Genomic DNA, 18,042 nt, shown 5'->3' on the forward strand with positions numbered 1-18,042 from the left:
TGGAGCAAGTAGCTGCATTGGATGCCCTCTGCAAAGTCCCCTTCACCCATTTTCAAAGAGCAATTAAATGAACAGAGAGTACTGGTGAAGGACAGAAAAAGGCAGGAAAACAAAAGCAGAGACAAAACAAGGAGATATCTTCAGAACTTAGGAGAAATAGAAGACAACACAAATTAATAAAGAGAAGTATTTGCTATTTCCAAAACATGTGGAAAAATGCTTGTCTGTCAAACATTTCTTACTGGTAGCTTCAAAGGAAAGAGAGATTATTCTGTTGAGTAAATGTGCTATGGCAGAAAAGCCACATACTTCTCCATTTTGAAAATCCTGCACTCCTAATTAAGATGAACATATATTTTTTTCATTTTTCTAAGATTTTTCCTCCTACTCTGCCTTTTCATAGGAGCTCAGAACAAACCCAAGCCATAGCAGCAGCCAATTTATAAAAATCTCAGTCCAAGGCTCCATCTTCTGTTATACAGTAGTTTCTGTTTTCTGCAGAAGATCTGTTCTCTGCAGATGTCTCACTTTTGTTAATAGTCAAGAACAAAGAAAATGTGTGAGGGACTAGCTTATTTTGCCTTTTCTCAGTAATAAAGAGCCCATTAGCGCAAAATGTATCTGCAGAATTATAAAGCAATCTCTTCCCTCCCCTGCTCTCCCTTCCCCTCCCCTCTCCTCTCCTTTCCTTTTTTTTAACGTGGAGGAAACGTTTTATACACATTTTAAAAGCAGCAGCAGCTCTTAAAAATTACCTTCTTTATACATACTTTGAATTTGTAGTACAACTTCTGGTTTATGAATCGATGAATCTGTGGGGCCATAGCCAATGGAAAATACTGTTGGCCATCTAAAAGATGTTTTGCTAATGTTGAATCTGAATGAACTATAATGATGTTATGCTGCACAAATCGAATAGATCAGACATAAGGGCATCTCCTCTACCATACATAATGCAACATATACTACGTGATGCAATGTCTGTTGATCTGTTCAGTATTCCACTAAGAGGCAAAGTGATCCCCAGTGTGCTGTACTCCTCCATACTTAGTGCATTGTCATTAATTCTGTATCCTGAGGGCTGAAACTGTATTTATACTTTAAAAATCTAAATTAATTAAAGTGGGTACAAGACAGTTTTAATGTTAACTTGATTTATCAGGCCCTACTCATGGATAGCTCTCATTTTGAAAAAAATCCTATGAAACGAGATTATGTTAAATGTGTATACTTAAAAAAAAAAAATCTTCATTTTTAGAAACAAGAATGACAGAACACAGCGGAATTTAAAACAGCTGCTTTTGCAAATCCAGCTAGGAAAGCAGAACAGATCACTTTGTTTATCAGTTTGTTGTTTTCTGTGCCCTAATACGGGGTTTGATATGGTCATTTACATGTTTATATTTGCAAGCATTGGAAGCTTAGGTAGCTTTTACCTCATCTATTTACTGATCACAAAGAATGCTCATTAGTGAGCTTCAAATATAACCTGCTGGGCTCAGTAATTTAACTTTGAAAGAGAAAATTTGCTTATCTGCAGGTTCAGTAAAAACCTAACAAGATATTTTGTGAGAGAAGTTACAAAGCCTTGTTTCCTAAGGGTTTCCGGCCATCACTACGTGATCCTTATTAATTCCTTTCTCTCTGCTCCTCATTTACGAGGAATATCACAGAAACACAGACTGGCTGAGGTTGACAGGGACTTCTGGGTCCATCTGGTGCAACTCCTGCTCAGATGGAGCTACACAAAGCCCTCATCCATGCAACTTCTGAAGATCTCTGAAGAGGTGACCCCACAGTCTCTGGGCAACCAGTGCTAGTGTTCCTTCGTCCTTCATCACAGCAGACATGGTTCCTGAGATTCACAGGGAACCTCCTGTGTTCCAGTTTGTGCTCATTACCTCTTGCTCTGGCCATCACTGAAAAAAACCTGCCTCTATCTTCCTAGAACTTTCCCTTCAGATATTTGCAGATATCCCCCTGAGCTTCCTCTTTTCAAGGAAGAACAATCCCAGCTCTCTCAGCCTCTTATCGTAGGAGAGGTACTCCTGTGTCATCATCTTAATGGCCCTGCATTGGATTCTCAACCAATTGTTCCACATCTCTCTTGTACCAAGGAGCCCAGAAATGAGACACAATAATCCAGGTCTTACCAGTGCTGAGTAGAGTTGCAGCTTTCTGTATCTCCCCCACAATAACTTTTGTGCATTGCAGCCTCTTCCTTGCTTTGCTGACCTCAGAGAAGAAGCAGCACCTTTGTGCTCAAGTCAGATTTGGTGGCGTGGTCACAGTGCAGTCCTAGCATTCAGGCAGAGAGACCACTAACTTCTGCCTTTTCCTCTCTGCACTGTTAGGGCCTATCACTTCTGCCTAAGCAGTGCATTTCACTGGTTTTGAGTTTGGGAAATATGGTTGTCTCTGCAAACATTTCTTCCTGTCAGATTTGATTGAAGTACGCCAATGGTTTCAAACAGAGTAGGTGGAGGAACAAACAGACAGATGAACAGACTATTGCTGTTAACATCATTATCTAATGCCATAAACATAATTTTCCAAAGAAGTCATAGTAATAGTCTGTCATTCTTATAACAGCAAAACAACAGACTTTCCTCAGGCTTATTTTTAATGAAAATTTATTCCACATAATCAATTGGCCTTGATTATAAATTAAAAAATATTACTTGAAGATAATTAACCTCCCTTAGAATTCTGTCCAGTTGCCACCAGAAGTGCCTACAGTATCAGACACTGCAATAGCTTTTTTTTACTTCCGGAAACAAATAAGATGCTAGATCTGATAAGATTTCTTCTTTGCTCTTTTATTTTTTCTTTCTCATCTCCTCAGGAATGGTACTGACTGAAGCAAGATTTCTACCTCTCTTAGTTCCTCTCATGCTATTTGAGCCTATATTATCTTTTTTCCATTCTAGTGCAGGGGCTGTTTGTTAGGGGTGCTAACTGTTTTGGTCCCCATGGTAGCTGTTACTTGAAGGTAGTAGTGCCTTAAAAAAAGATAAATCACAACTAAAAAGATGTTGATAATGCAGTTAGATTTACTGACTATGACGGCTGCACTGAAAGTAATGCCTCCTATTTTAGTATGTCAACCCATAATGTCAGAGGCAGACATTGGTGGTATGGCAATAGAGGTTGAATCTTCCCACCCAATGTCCCACTATATTTTGTTGCTGTGTGACAGATGGCTGCAGAGAGGCAGTCTCACAAAACAACATCTGACAGGGAAGTGTGTATAAAGCAAAGATGTGGCATTGAATTCCTCTGTGCGGGAAAAATGCCACCCACTGACATTCACTGACAGTACCTGAGTTTTTCTGAAGACCAAACAGTGGATGTGAGCACGGTGAAGCGGTGGGTGGTGTGTTTTAGCAGTGGCAACAGTGGGGCATCTCCATTGGCGCAGATTTTTACAAGAGTGTCATGCACTCTTGTTCATTGCTGGTGAAAATGCACAGCGAATGGTAGTGACTGTGTTGGAAAATAGTGTTTTGTAGCTGAGAATGTATCACACAGTGTTATTGTGCTCTTTGTATCTGTTGTACTTTCCATAGAAATACATGGGAGGCATTACTTTAATGGTAGCATACGAATTATTTGTTGTCATGGAATCATGAAATCACCAAGGTTGGAAAAACACCTCCAAGATCATCAAGTCCAACCCATATACCCAAGCATATTAGTAGTTTTCTTGATCCCTTTTGTAGTTACGTTTGAAACACTTCAACTGCTTCTTGTGAGTAAAAATCTCCTTCTCACTTTGGACAAATAGGACAGATTGTAACTGGAAGTCATTGCTACTTTATTATTTGTGAGGGCAAATAATACTGTATTGAAAGACTCTGATTGAAGTTTGAATTTGGGTCCTCTGACACATAGTATTGTAGGTACAGAAATATCCATGTTTTCAAACGGTCAAGTTAGAAGATGTGAGCATGTGTATTTAGTCACATTGTTAAATTACATAAACTGACTACCTAGTCTGTCTCTCTCTTAGTAATATGATACTGTTCGTTATTTATTTGCTTGAAATTAAAATTAAAAAAAGATAATAAAAGATAAAAAGCAAAATGGGAAATGAGACTGCAATCACAGTACTAAAATGCTTGTGGAAAGAAAAACAGACAAGGATTTTTCATGCAATAATTTTCTAAACAAATAAAATATCACAAGGTTACATTTCGAAAGACCTCCTTGAACTGTGTGGATGCTGTGTTATTACACTGCGGCAGAATGCAGAAGATGAAAGGCACATCGCTGGTAAATGATCCATCCTCTCCCCGTTCTTCAGAAAATGTTGCAGCATTTCAATGATTGCTTTGTTTGTAAAAGTTAGACTAGATAAATAGGCCCCATTGTCTTTTCATGAACTGCAGTGTTTTGTTGTGCCTTTTTTCTGACTGTCGTTTTTGATTAATTGCTTCTCTTTTCTTGTTCACCGTGAGCCCATCGTTTAAATATCCTCAGTCCAGATGCACATAAATCACTGGAAGTCCCAGACCAGGACAGGAGCACTTACATTTTCAATTAGCTTCTACACTTAATAGCTGTAATTAAGAGTGTCTGCAACAACTTCTCAACCAAATGCTTAGCTTTATAGCAGTTCTTACAACTCCGCAGTAAAATAATTCCAAGGTTTGAATCACATTTTTCTCTGATTGTACATACACACCAAGTGTGTATTTGAAACCATTGTGGTTTCATTTTGTGAGCTCAGAGCTATGGACAGGGTGCAGACAGCCCTACAGTAAAGCACACAGAGATTATTGAATGTGTTTTCCCTATTGGTAGAGTGAAGTCTCCACTCAGCAACAGTGTAATCGGATTTTGTCACAGGCAAAAATTTCAGCCTATTCCACAGAACATTTAGCCATTTTACACTGTTAGATTTTATCATCTGTTGGCAATTTGCTCTATCAGTTCTCTCTGGTACTGTCCAAACGGACATATCGAATTTCATGTGCAATCCATTCATCGCTTATTAATTAGGTGCGGTACAATAAAGGAATGGAAAACACTAATGTAGAAATGTAGAGGTGGAAATCAACAAGAAATCAAAAGTGAGATCCTACAAACAAAGCTCTTTCTAGTACCATTTGACTTCATGGGCTCAGGATGCATACTCACCACAGTATTCTTAAACTTGACAGCTGCTTCTTGTAAATGCGCACTCCCTACTCTTCCTTTTTAACATTAGTTGAATCTGCTTGATCTATGGTCTCTCGAAAGCATGACAGAGCCCTTTCTTCATAGACAGACAAGCCTCTAAGTTACAGGGATGATTCAATACTGAGCTTGCCAAAGCTGTTCTCAGAGTAGTCTCTAGCAGATTTTACCTCTTTGTCTGTTCTGAGGGTTGTAAAGTGCTGTAAGTGAGCAGCTGCACAGAGCCGTACTCAAGCAAGGACTTTGCAGAATTACATGAGTACATAAATCTCTCTGGCCACAGACTCAGTTAGCCAAACAGCCAGATCAATTATGTGCCACAGTGCTTGTGATGAGATTTCTGATGGTATCAGCACAACATTAACCCTCAGTGGCCTAGAATTCTGCTTTGTATTTTGTTGTTTTTGTCTTTTTTTTTTCTATTAGTTGGTTGTTTTTTTTCATGTTGGTTGGTTTTGGTTTTGGTTTGTTTGTTTTAAGTACACGACTATTTAGAAGATGCTGGAGAGAAATCATCCCTTTACATGGACAGAGAGTGATAGGACAAGGGAGAATGGTTTTAAACTAAAGGAGAAAAGATGTAAATTAGATGTCATGTGGAAGTCTTTCCCTGAGAGGGTGGTGAGGCACTGGAACAGGCTGCCCAGAGAGGTTGTGGATGCCCCATCCCTGAAGGTGTTTAAGGCCAGGTTGAATTGGGTCCTGGGCAATCTGATCTAGCACTTAATCTAGTGCTTGGCAACCCTGCCTGTGGCAGGGGAGTTGGGTTTTATTGATCCTTGAGGTCTCTTCCAACCCTGGCCACTCTATGATTCTGTGATTACCTTTTCAGTTTCTCAATTCTCATGCTGCTAGGTTCTGTAATGTAAATTCAGCAAAACCACTAAATATCTTACTCATACTGGAAAAAATATGCTTTAATTTTTTATGCTCATTTTTTATCTGGTTGTTAAGCTAATTCTTAGATCATTCTTTAATTTAGTTTTCTTTCCAGATACAGTCTGCTACTGCTATGGTTTTCAACAATTCACAGTTTGCTTCTAGACTTTACGCCTGTAAAAGTTAAGACAAATAAAGTTACTGTTCACAGATCTGAGTTAGCATTACAGCTGCCTTCCTTTCCCCATAATATGAACAAGACACTGAAAAGACTGCTGAAGCTAAGAGTATGTATTAAAGCATCTTAGATTCAATCACTTAGTGCAAGAATTGGTTTCCACATGTGTGAAAAGGGTACCATATGAGTCTTACTATCTCCCTGTACGATTATGTGGATCTACACCAAATCTTTAAATGAAGGAATATTTTCCAAAGCCAAATTCAGATGCAGAAATTAAACAGAAACAACCATTTATAGGAAAATTCAGTACTTCAGCTTTTGATGGCACATCACGGCTCTTTTCACGCCTTGCATCTGAACAGCGGGCAAAGTTCAACTTAGTGTCAATCTATATTAACTTCCATTACTTTCAAGCTCTTTTTCCTAAATAAGGGATATAAGAAATAATTCTATATAATAAAAGGGATATTCTCTGCATTTCCCTTAATAGGAGTTGTTACTTAACACTGTAGTATCATGTCCTGCAATCTCTGCCATTTCAGAGATGAGTTTCGTACCTTTATTTGCTCTTGTGAGTCACAGCACCTTGATCCACCTGGGTCAAGGGATTATTGCACTCCACACTTGCACACTTTTTTCTCTTCCCACCCACCTGGCCCCATCCCAACGTTGTTGGGTATTCAAATAAAATCTACTTTTTATGGGATTTTTATCAAGCTCTAGATTCTGCACAGACTATTTATATGGTTTCAAGTGAAAGGCTGACATATCTTGTCTAAACTTTAATGAACTTTAGGCAAGTATCTCATTTTTGTATGAAGTATACACTAACATTCTCCTCAGAGAAAAGTAATAGACTAAGCAGCACTAGAGCAGGTATTAAAATCATTTAAAAATCAAGTTACTGATGTCACTATTTAGAAGTACTGAAGCTTGAGGCCTACAGCACCATATACTGGATAGAGAATTTGTTTCTGATGTTATTAGACAGCAGGTGATTTTCTAGGTGTGGTCAGCACTGCTTGCTGCTGACCTAGTGCTTATTTAAATGGTAGATATTTTAGCCAAAAAGATTGGAGGCCTGATAATCTCAGGTCTGCAGATGTTAGTGCTGGCAAATGCTGAGTGTTAGGAGCTGACAACTGCCTGCTCAGCGGGAGAAGGAATGTGTAATTAAAAAATGCTTTGTTCCTTTTAATCACGGTTTCAATTGTAAGCAGACAAAGTCTGGGTTTAATACACGGTGAAATACATCCGTTTAGCAACATTACTTTCTTCTTTCAGTGAACTGTTGATCCTTATGTCTGTAAGGGATTAATAGCATTAGCTTGAGAGACAGACAGATGTGAATGAGAATTAGAGTCTTTTAGATGCAGCTCTGTCAAGGTAACCCAATCATGGCCTGACACACTTAGGTTATTTTATTTCCTGAATTATTCTGCAAAAATTACCTGCTGGGTCAATGGGGTTAAAGAATACCTATCAATCGAGGCTAAAAATATCACTGCATTTCCCCGTGCGATATTAATAATCTAATCACATGAAGGACATAAGTTCTTCTTTGTGCTGCTGGAATTTCACATCAATATAGTTAAAGAATAATTATGAAACATTATTTTGCTTTTGTTAGAGACAGTATATTTCACTCAGGCTCTTGAAAGTATCGAGAATATTTCTCAGTTATGTTATTTAGATGAACTCTCTTGTTTTTCAGTTTCAGCGGTGTTTTACCGTTATTCCAATCAGCAGCACTAAAATATTTGGGTTCAAGTTCTGGATGTCACTCACAGCTAAGTTTAGCAATTTCAGGGCAGACTAAATTTAAGTTCAGTGGTATTTTGGTTCTGCAAGATGTCGAAATTCTAGTCATTTTTGTAAGGTTGGTTTAGCTTCGACGTTGCTCAGAGAACAAACAGGAAATGCCCAGTGAACAAACAAACAAACAAACAAAAAGCATTTGTGCATTTTTAATTGATTATTGTATTATGTGCGGTAACAGTGCCGCCAAGTGGCACTTCAGGTCAATCACACACTTACTGAAAGTGTTTCCACCTTAAAAATATTAAAACTGAGCCTATATGATCTGGTTGTGGTGAATAAGTGTGTTTTAAAACAGAAACAAGCAATAAAATCCCTATATTCATTTAGGTTTTTGAAAGGTTCTTTACAACTTTGTTCCTTTGGAATTTCAAAACTTCATTGCTGGACAGTATTTATACAGTCTGTAAGCACTTTTTTTTTTTCCCCTATTGCTCACATTGCACTTTAAAACCTTAAATGACTTGCTGAGTTATCAAGTTCCCATTCAGCCCTCATTTTGGAAAGTTAAGTAGACTATGTCCACTGATCAGCTCTCATTAGGTACAGTATGTCATCACCTAACCACTGTAAAAAAAATACACATGATCTAGAAGACATTACTAGCAATGTAAATTGAAAAAAATCAGCATAATATGGACAAGTTTATTTCTATGCTTATTCAGAAAATCTATGACATTTCTTTCTTTTGGAACAAGAACTGATTTACAATATCATTTTAACTTATTAATATTACAAAACAGATGAAATACCGTTAGGGTAAAGGTTTTGTTGACATTCAACTTCATACATAAGCCCGTGACTGTAATTGATAGCAGCCTTTTGCTTACATTTTGCTTTTGCTCTGCTGCATTCTGCTGTGGCTCTGTAATCAGTAATTGCCATGTCTGTGATTCACTTGATCCCTTTCAGTAATCAGTACAGTGAGAACACAATATTCAGCAAGAAGGCTGGTGCACTGGCTTCATATTTCATCACTGCAGATTTTACACTGCTCTACAGTAAACTTTTCCCAAGATGCATTTGGGGCAAGGGTTTCAGCAATTCATAAAATATTGGAGCTTGGCACTGTTTTCAAGATTAATGGCCTTGAAACACAGCATAGCCAGGGAGCAAAGGTGGAGCTGAGCTCTGGGCTGCTGCACAGAGCTCTGAATGCTGCTGAGTAGAGCTTCTCCATCTTTGCTATTGTATCTCGATTCAGGGAAGGGGAAGGCAAACTGAGTTACAGCCAAGCTCCTTTTTATTTCAAGACTCATAGACAGTGGTTATGAGAGCCACTTTGAGAGCTGAATTCAAAATTATTCTAATGGCTTCATTTTCCATATCAGCTCATGAAACCAGATAATGGGATGGTCAACGTAAGAATAAATCTGCACTTGCTTTGCATTTAAGGTACATGTTTGTTCTGCTCTTTTACCGGGTGGTGAAGGAATAAGTAGGAGGACAGGCTCAAGATAGATGTGTTGCAACGCTTTTTCTACCAATTCTTCTAATTCTCATATTCACTATTATCATTAATTCTGCAGACACAATAAATCATGGGATTAACTGCAGCATCCAATACAAGGAGAAAAAGATGTAATAAGAGCAATAGAAACTATGATGAACATTTCACTTAACAAGCTCTCAGACATTCTGACGAGTAAAAATATGTCTTGCAAATGGTGAAGATGACAGCAGCAAACACAGTGCAGTCATTGTTTTTAATTAATGTGGCTTTTTAAATTTTAAATTAATTAATTAGCAATATAGCTCACTTACCTCAATAAAAAACACCTTGAAGTAAGTTATTACTGTCAATTTTGAGGACTGGCTACAGAGATACTGCTGTTGTTTTACAACATGTACAAAACTAGCATAAAAATTTCTTACACAGAAATACTATTTAGGAAGCTAAATCTCTCACAGTATAAACCAGACTGGTAAAAAGCAGACAGGGTAAATATAGTACTGTCTGTGAGTATGGTGGAGTGGTTTAAATGACCAGAGACGGCACTTTGACTGTGTTGTTCTAAGAGAGGAAAGCCTTGCTTCTGTTGTCTCCTTTCTAGAAGGTGCACTGCTGCCCAACTGGTATACCAGAGGGTTTTGTTTTGTAGCTTAACATATATAATGAACATCATTTGAATGATTATAATAGAATGTGTACAAAATACATACCCCAGCATGATTCCTAATTGCCTTATCAACTCACCCTAAACCTCCCTTTATTTTTTTCTTTACTTTCTGGTTTTGTTTTGGTTTTAATCTTGATTTTTTTCATTTGACTTTCTATTTTTGAATGAAATTTATCATCAAATGTAGGTTGACATCTTAGGTATCTTCTTTTTGTTGGATGGAACTTTGGAGAAGGAAAGTATATCTATCTGGAACCTTCCTTATAAAAAAAGTAAAATGGCAGTCAATGATCATCACCAATATTGTTGCTGATTTCACTTCTGTCTTCTGAAACTAAATAAGGGTGTAAATAAATCTGATAAATCTTCTGAAACTCAGAAAATTTGTAATGAATAAGAAAAAACAGGTTCCCAGTTCGACAGCTCAGTTTCATAGAGCTATTGATAAAGGGCAAAGATACATCATGGGTGCAAGTATTTTAATTAGAAAACTGATCTTTTCCTAAGAATTAATTTATGACGCAGAACACGAGATTTTTAAATTTCAAAATATACTGTATTCATTGCAGATTAACACTTCATTTAAAGAATTATTTAATAAGACATTTGGCACTATGCTGTACCAGTTGTTTACTGATATCCAGTCAGATTTAGTTTACTGTGTACTTCGTCCAGAAGGAATCAGTTAGCAAAGTATATCAGATAAATCCAGCATTAGGACTTTCGTTAGCCAGTATTCCATTTTCTTCTGGTAATCACTTCAATCACTGTTGTTATTCTTATCTCTCACTCTACTTTTAATATGCTTTCCTTCAATATTTTGCCTAAAATATTCTACAGTGTTGAAGTCAGACTGAAGGTAATTACCTAAATCATGTTTTTGTCTTTCTTAATAATTTTTTTATTTCTAAAAATTCTATCATATCAGTAGTCCAATTCATGCAATTAGATGTTTTATTAAAAAGCTGAACTAATGACTCTGAAGTTTCACATGAGTTTTTTCTAGTACTTCTTTTTGCTGTCTTCTTAGGAGTCCATACTCACGTATATTTCAAGATCTATTTCTCAGATGAGATGTTTTCTTGTGTCATCTTTTTTTGCTTAAGATCTTAACATGATTACAATTTCTCTTCTGCAGAGTTAAGTTTGTTGATGTCAGATAGAAGTTTAAACACTAATTTATTTTTTTTTTCCTGTACATCCAATTTAGATGTGGAGGACATTTTACTCCGTTACTGTGACTACTTTCATACAGATTTTGCCAGAAAACATGAGATAGACTTCCTCATCCTCATTCTGTATAGTACGGATGTCTTCCATGTTGACATGCATAAGATTGAAATTCAAAGTGTAACATTACTTGTGAAATCATTTATACTTGTGAAAATTTGTGAATTTCTTCTTTCTTAGGATGGAGTTTCAGCATGGGATCTGCTTATCAGTTTCACAGTTGGAGAGTATTTGTGATCGTCTGTGCATTGCCCTGTGTCTCTTCTGTGGTAGCCCTCACCTTTATGCCAGAAAGTCCACGGTTCTTGCTGGAGGTATAACTTTCAACTTGTTTTTTGGGTTTCAGTCAAAACTATTTCTGTGTTTACACTTGGAAAGAGACATCACAGATAACAAAAAAAAACAAAACAAAACAAAAAAAACCCATATTTAATTATATCAGTAGCAAAAGGAAAACATGGGCTGAATAAAGTGCCTTGGTAATAGAGGACACTGAAAAGGCAGTTACTTGAAAGCCTTCTTCGCTTCAGTCTTTACTGGTAAGGCTACCTAGCAGGAATTCCAGTACTCTGGAGATAAGAGTGAGTCTGAGAAAAGGAAGAATTCCCCTCAGCCTAGGAGAATTTGGGTAGAGGTTATCTAGGCAGACGCAATGCACACAAATCCATGGGCCTCAATGGAATCTAACTATGTAACCATGAGTGCTGTGTGAACTGTTTACCAAACCACTGTCCAGCATCTATGGAGAATGGCAGAGGTTCTTGAAGACCAGTGGAATGCAGGTGTCACTCCAGTCTTCAGAAAGGACAAGAAGGAGGAGCTGGAATGTTACAGGCCAGTTAGCCTCACATCTGTTCCTGGAAAGTATTAGAGCAACTTATTCTGGGCATCATCTCCAAGTAAGTGGAAAAAAAGAATGTTATCAGGAGTAGCCAGCATGGATTCAGCAAGGGAAAATCATGCTTGACCAATTGGATAGCTTATTATGAAGTTATGAGTGCTTCTCCCTTCAAGGAGAGCAGTGGATGTTCTGCACTTTCACTTCAGCATGGCTTTTAACACTGCCTCCCATAATATCTTTGTACATAACCTTAGAAAGTGTGAGATAGGTGAGTGGATAGTGGACTGAGAACTGCTTGACTGGCAGAGCTCAGAGGATTGAGATCAGTGGAACATGCTCTAGTTGGAGGTGTGTAGCTAGCAGTGTTCCCCAGGACTTGGTACTTGCTCTGGTCTTATGTAAAATCTTCATCAGTGGCATGGATGAAAGGGCAGAGCACAGCCACCGCAGATTTGCTGATGATGCAAAGCTTGGAGGAATGCCTGACACACCAGAATGCTGTGCTGCCATTCAAGGAGAACTGGGCAGGCTAGAGAGTTGAGTGAAGAGGAACCTTTTAAGGTTCAACAATGGCAAATGTAGAGTTCTGTACCTGGGGAGGAATAACCGCATGCATCAGTACAGGTTAGGTGCTGATCTGCTGGAAAGGAGCTCTGCAGAGAAGGAACTGGGTGCACTGTGTCTTTGTGTCCAAGAAGACCAGTGGTATCCTGGTATCTTGGGATGCATTAAAACACGGTGACCAAAAGGTCAAGGCAAGTGATCCTGCCTTTCTATGCTGCCCTGGTGAGGTCACATCTGGAGAGCTGTTTTCAATTCTCAAGAAAGATTGGGAACTATTGGACAGAATCCAGTTGATGGCCACAAAGATGATGAGTAGTCTGAGGCATCTCCCTTCGTTGGAGAGGCTGAGAGAGCTGGGATTGTTCAGCCTGGAGGAGACTGAGAGGGGATCTTATCAATGCTTAGGTATGTCTGAAGGATGGGTATCAAGTGGATGGGGCTATACTGCTTTCAGCAGTCTCCAGTAACTGGACAAGGTACAACAGGCACAAACTGGAGAACAGGAATTTCCTCTGAATACAAGAAAAGTTTCTTTGAAGGTGACAGAGCACTAGAACAGGCTGCCCAGAGAGGTTGTGGAGTCTCCTTCTCTGGAGATACTCAAAACCCACCTGGACGTTTTCCTGCTCAACCTACTATAGGGAACCTGCTTTAGCAGGTGGTTTTACCAAATGATCTCTGGAGATCTTTTCCAGGCCATGCTGTTCTGTGATTCTCTGATTCTCTGGTTCTGTTTACACAGTAACGTTTGTCTAACAGGCAATAAGATTGTTCAGTGGCTATGCTTTCATCCAATGTTTAGATTGGAAAACACGATGAAGCTTGGATGATACTCAAGCAAATTCATGACACAAACATGCGAGCTCGTGGTCAGCCTGAGAAAGTCTTCACAGTGAGTATTATTACACTTAATATTCACCACCCAGCTGGTTCATCAACCAGCTTGCTGACTGTTGAGATCTTGAGTACTTAAGCAATCAATATTATTACTCTGCATGGCAAAGCAAATAATTTGCACTGTAAATATCTAAGTATAGGAATTGAGTTCCTATGAAATCGTTATACATTCAGCAGATTTTAAGATCTTAGCCTTTGGCCAGCATGTTCTTGGGGATAATAAATGGACTCCAGTTGTAATTTCTATTATGTTTAATAATAACAATAGAAATATGTGAAAGCCTAAATCAGCTGATATTTTTTTTTCTGAGAGTTTGATTTTTTTTTTCATTTTTACCAGCTAAAATAATATATTTTTAAATTCATATTCATTATTTTGAGAAATTGTTTTTGAAGATATTTAATTTTCTCAAAATATCTTGCAAGATACATATTTTATTTGCAGATCTCATGATAAAGCCATACTCAAAATACTGCTCAAAATACTCCAAAAACACTTTCCCCAAATAGAGTAGGATTAAACAGCAGAAAGCATTTTTTTACATTGAAAACCAGCCTCCTTTACCAGCTTGTATTGTACCATGGGAGTGCTGGTGCTCTGTTCCCCCTCATAGCCATGTGTAAAATTTTATTCCTCTTCCAGGGCTTTCTTCTTACATTAATGCACATATAACTCAATTAAGAAACCCTCTTGTAGGTTCTGCATTTGCAGGCAGCCTTAGGAATGACCATCTGACCATATAATTTTTCTCCACCACTTGCAACTTATTGTCTTGGATATAGTCTCTATAGCCTACATTTAACTTTTTTTCCAGAAGGAAACTCAAGAATTCAGCTTGAAGGAAGGTTGTTTAGCATATCTGTCATGTTACAGCTGCATTTACTGGTACACCAGTGACCTAGCCCTAATACTCTCCAACCTAGCCTTATTTTTTTTTTTTTTTTTTGTCTTTATTCACATTATACACTTGGGGTGTAATTTCACATTTTACTCATGCTAACTTGAGCTGCTTTTGAAGGTATTCTTACTCTCAAGTCACCTTTTCAGTTTCTTCTGCCAGCATGGCTATTCACTGATCCATTGCAGAGCCTGTCAGTCATAGCTTAAGTCCTACCCACCACTCAGATTATTAGGTTAGGCACAGGGAAGAAGACAGAAATGTGCTGAGGCAAAAAATTACGAGAAGTGATCAGCTGTAGTATCACATCACTATTTGGGATTTTTGCCAGTTTCTGCCTAGACCATTGAGAAAACACAGTAACAAGGAGCTGATTAGAAACAGTACATTGCATGCCAGGGATACACACTGACAGAAGTCTCTACACCCCCAAACCTAGGCTTGTGGCAGTATGACTAGAAAATGCGTCTCCTCATTGGACAATTGTTAGCAATTTATTGTATTAAGCCCACAGTGCAAAGAATTCCAGACATCCTTTGAGTCTATCTCTCTTTCTCTGTCTCTCCTTGGTTTAAATAAGAACTGGCCACTGTGACATTTTGTGTTGAAAAGTCATTCTCCTAGCTTTCCTGAGCTCCATAGTTTCATCTGGTTTAGGTCAATATCATTGTATAACTTAAGTGTTGGCCTTTTCCTCTGCTTTCTGACAACAGTTACACCAAGCAGATAAACTTTGATGGTGTGTTTTCTACTCTAACAGCTGGTGTAACTTTAATATTTCTATAATTTTAGGGTGCTTTTTTTTTTTACTCGTTTTCCTGAATCAAATTAATGTCATCATTTTTGAGATGCTTTTTTTTTTTTTTTTTTTCCCCCACAGGTCTTGTTTATTCTTGTTACTTATTCTACTGCAGAATCTGCCTTCAAACCTTTAGAACAGAAATGCATCAATTGATGAGCAATTGGTTTAAGAGTCAGAAATTCCAAATTAGATGTAATCTAGTTAAAAAATGTGGAACTTGTGGAAATAGCTCAAAATACTTTCAAAAATGTATTCTGAGATGAAACAGAGTTCAAATAAGTTGTTAAGGATTCATACAGATGCTTAAATTCCTCCCTGGGTTCATAAAATATGCATTACTTAGATAATTGGTTTAAAGGCTAAAGTAAAAACAAACAAACAAGCAAATAAATAAAAATCGTTCTACCTCAGAAACCAAAATTCTCTCCACTCTTTCACTGCTCTGTTTAAAAAATCTTTTCATTTTCCTATTAATATTTTCCTTCTCAGGAAAATTCTGTAGACTTTTAAACATTATGTATTTCTGCACATTGCTATTGAACAGAGGTTCTCTTTTCATTTAAATAGGTATTCACACCCTCCCTTCCCTCCCTCACCTCCCCCTGCCCCCCTCAATTCTTCATCCCTCACATAATGACAGCTAAATTTGCATGGTCCAGATGGACCATTGTTCGGATTCTATAGGAGCTTTTTTGTATGTTCAAGGACCATCAAAGCCATAAGCTTTTTTTTCCTAGTCACACGTAGTGGTCTTGGACATGTATAATCCCCCCAGCCTTCACTGCTCCAAACAAATCAGGTGGCCTGCACACTGAAAAGGCTGCATCTCAGCTGCTTGCTCATGAAGTATGCTAACTCCAAGAGTATTATTCAAAATGCTCTTTTCACTCAGAGATGTAGCATGAAAATGTTTGAGGAAGTTTTTATGGTACAAGGTTTTTGATAATATTAGAGGACTCAACTCTAAATCTAGACCAAGTCTTTTGCACAGAATATTTCATAAAAACTCTAAAAAATCTAAAATCAAATAAATGATAGAGACAGAATTATTGCTGTTGGAAAAGGCATGATGAGAAGGTTTCAGATTTTGGATATAATAGTTTAGCAAGACAGTGAGATTTTTTATTTCAGAAATTAGGCTGGTTATAGGTAACACCACTTAGTGAGCTTTGTTTTGTTTCCGTTAATGGGATGAGGCTGCTGGTCCTTCTTAAACATAATACATCTGAAAAAGCAGTAGGCTGAAAACTAGAAACTTACCATTAATACAACAACTCTGTGATTCCCTGTAGTCCACTCTGATACATCTGCGGGTGGTGTCCTCATTTTGTTAAGAAATAGGATCTATTTTGGCTGCCAGAAACAGCAGCCGAAAATTGAATACCCTGTCTGTTGGTCTTTCCTTTCTCATATATCTGTCACTTTCCCCATTCTACTTATTTTCTTTCTATGCTTTCTATTCATCTTTATTTTAAATGAACTGTGTATGAATAAGCTGTGTTTTGCTATTATTGGAATGACAGATTAAACTATTCTATAGTATATTCATTAGGTCAAGAAATAGATAAGACCATATTAAAAATTTTTATTTTCCTACACTTCATTATGCAAGATAAAATCAGCATTGTAAGCAGCATTACATTCTCTGTCACTGGTATTTCTGTATTTTTCCTTTATGTTTGTTCATCTTATTTCAATTTAGATGCAGAAGATAATTGCTCATAACAGCAATAACATGCACGGTTCCAGCCCATTTCACCTAATTCTTTCTCTCCTCCTTAAAAAAGGGTAATTAAAGCGCGCATCTGAAACACAGAGAGTTCTCTGTCTGCTACTACAGGAAATAAGAACAAAAGAAAAATGCCATTCAAGTATTAATTCTTGATATTTCAAATGCTTCTGTATCATTACTGTATAGTTAATCAATAGACCTTCAGTGATGTGTTAATGGCAAGTCAGAAAAAAATATCAAACTCTGAGCATGCTTAGCTGAAGGTTTAAATAACATTTTATCCTTCATGGCATTAGAGGTATGCACAGCAAAACTTGAGCAAAACCCCACAGTAACATCTTGTTTCAATCAAAGGAAAAGGATTTCCTGCATGGTTTGAAAGTAGAGCTTTTCCAATACCCTTCATAATGACCACTGTTATTAAAGTGGCCTTGTTCTTTCGTATTTCCAAAACATTCCTAATCTAAGCACTGGTTTAATATCTGTTCATTTTTGGTTTATGGGATTTATTAAAACCTTCTAATATTCGTTGATATTCAATTCAGTGCTTCAAGAAAATGCAAATATTTGCTGTTCTGTTTCTATTTCTAGGTTAACCGAATTAAAACTCCGAAGCAGATAGATGAGCTCATAGAAATAGAGAGTGATACAGGAACTTGGTACAGGAGGTGTTTTGTTAGAATTCGCACAGAGCTATATGGTGTAAGTAACAACATCTCTATTTGCTATGCAATTATCTTTTATAATTAGCATTCAGAAATGAAATAAGTTCTTTTGAAGTAATGCTTGCAATAACTGCAATCCTGCATTTTTCATGCAACTAGAAAAGTCAGTAACCAGTATAAGATTCTAGTTTCCTGGGCCAGAAAAGGCATAGATGAATCACAGGTGTTCACTG

The 18,042-nt window shown here is 37.5% G+C and overlaps 2 protein-coding genes and 1 long non-coding RNA gene across 3 annotated transcripts in view; 2 read left to right on the top strand and 1 right to left on the bottom strand.

Moving 5' to 3' along the window:
- LOC128074677 (uncharacterized) overlaps positions 1-18,042 on the bottom strand; it is a 406,066-nt gene that overhangs the window by 128,393 nt on the left and 259,631 nt on the right. The window lies entirely within an intron of this gene.
- The window catches only part of SV2C (synaptic vesicle glycoprotein 2C), a 98,830-nt gene that overhangs the window by 59,647 nt on the left and 21,141 nt on the right, over positions 1-18,042 (top strand). Inside the window, exons 5-7 of the mRNA XM_052670719.1 lie at positions 11,590-11,723; positions 13,617-13,706; positions 17,736-17,846. Coding sequence (XP_052526679.1) covers positions 11,590-11,723; positions 13,617-13,706; positions 17,736-17,846 — 335 coding nt within the window. The remainder of the gene's footprint in view (positions 1-11,589; positions 11,724-13,616; positions 13,707-17,735; positions 17,847-18,042) is intronic.
- IQGAP2 (IQ motif containing GTPase activating protein 2) overlaps positions 1-18,042 on the top strand; it is a 228,026-nt gene that overhangs the window by 54,700 nt on the left and 155,284 nt on the right. The window lies entirely within an intron of this gene.

This window comes from Tympanuchus pallidicinctus, unplaced genomic scaffold, assembly GCF_026119805.1.
Source record: "Tympanuchus pallidicinctus isolate F22 unplaced genomic scaffold, pur_lepc_1.0 scaffold9, whole genome shotgun sequence".
Taxonomy (NCBI): domain Eukaryota; kingdom Metazoa; phylum Chordata; class Aves; order Galliformes; family Phasianidae; genus Tympanuchus; species Tympanuchus pallidicinctus.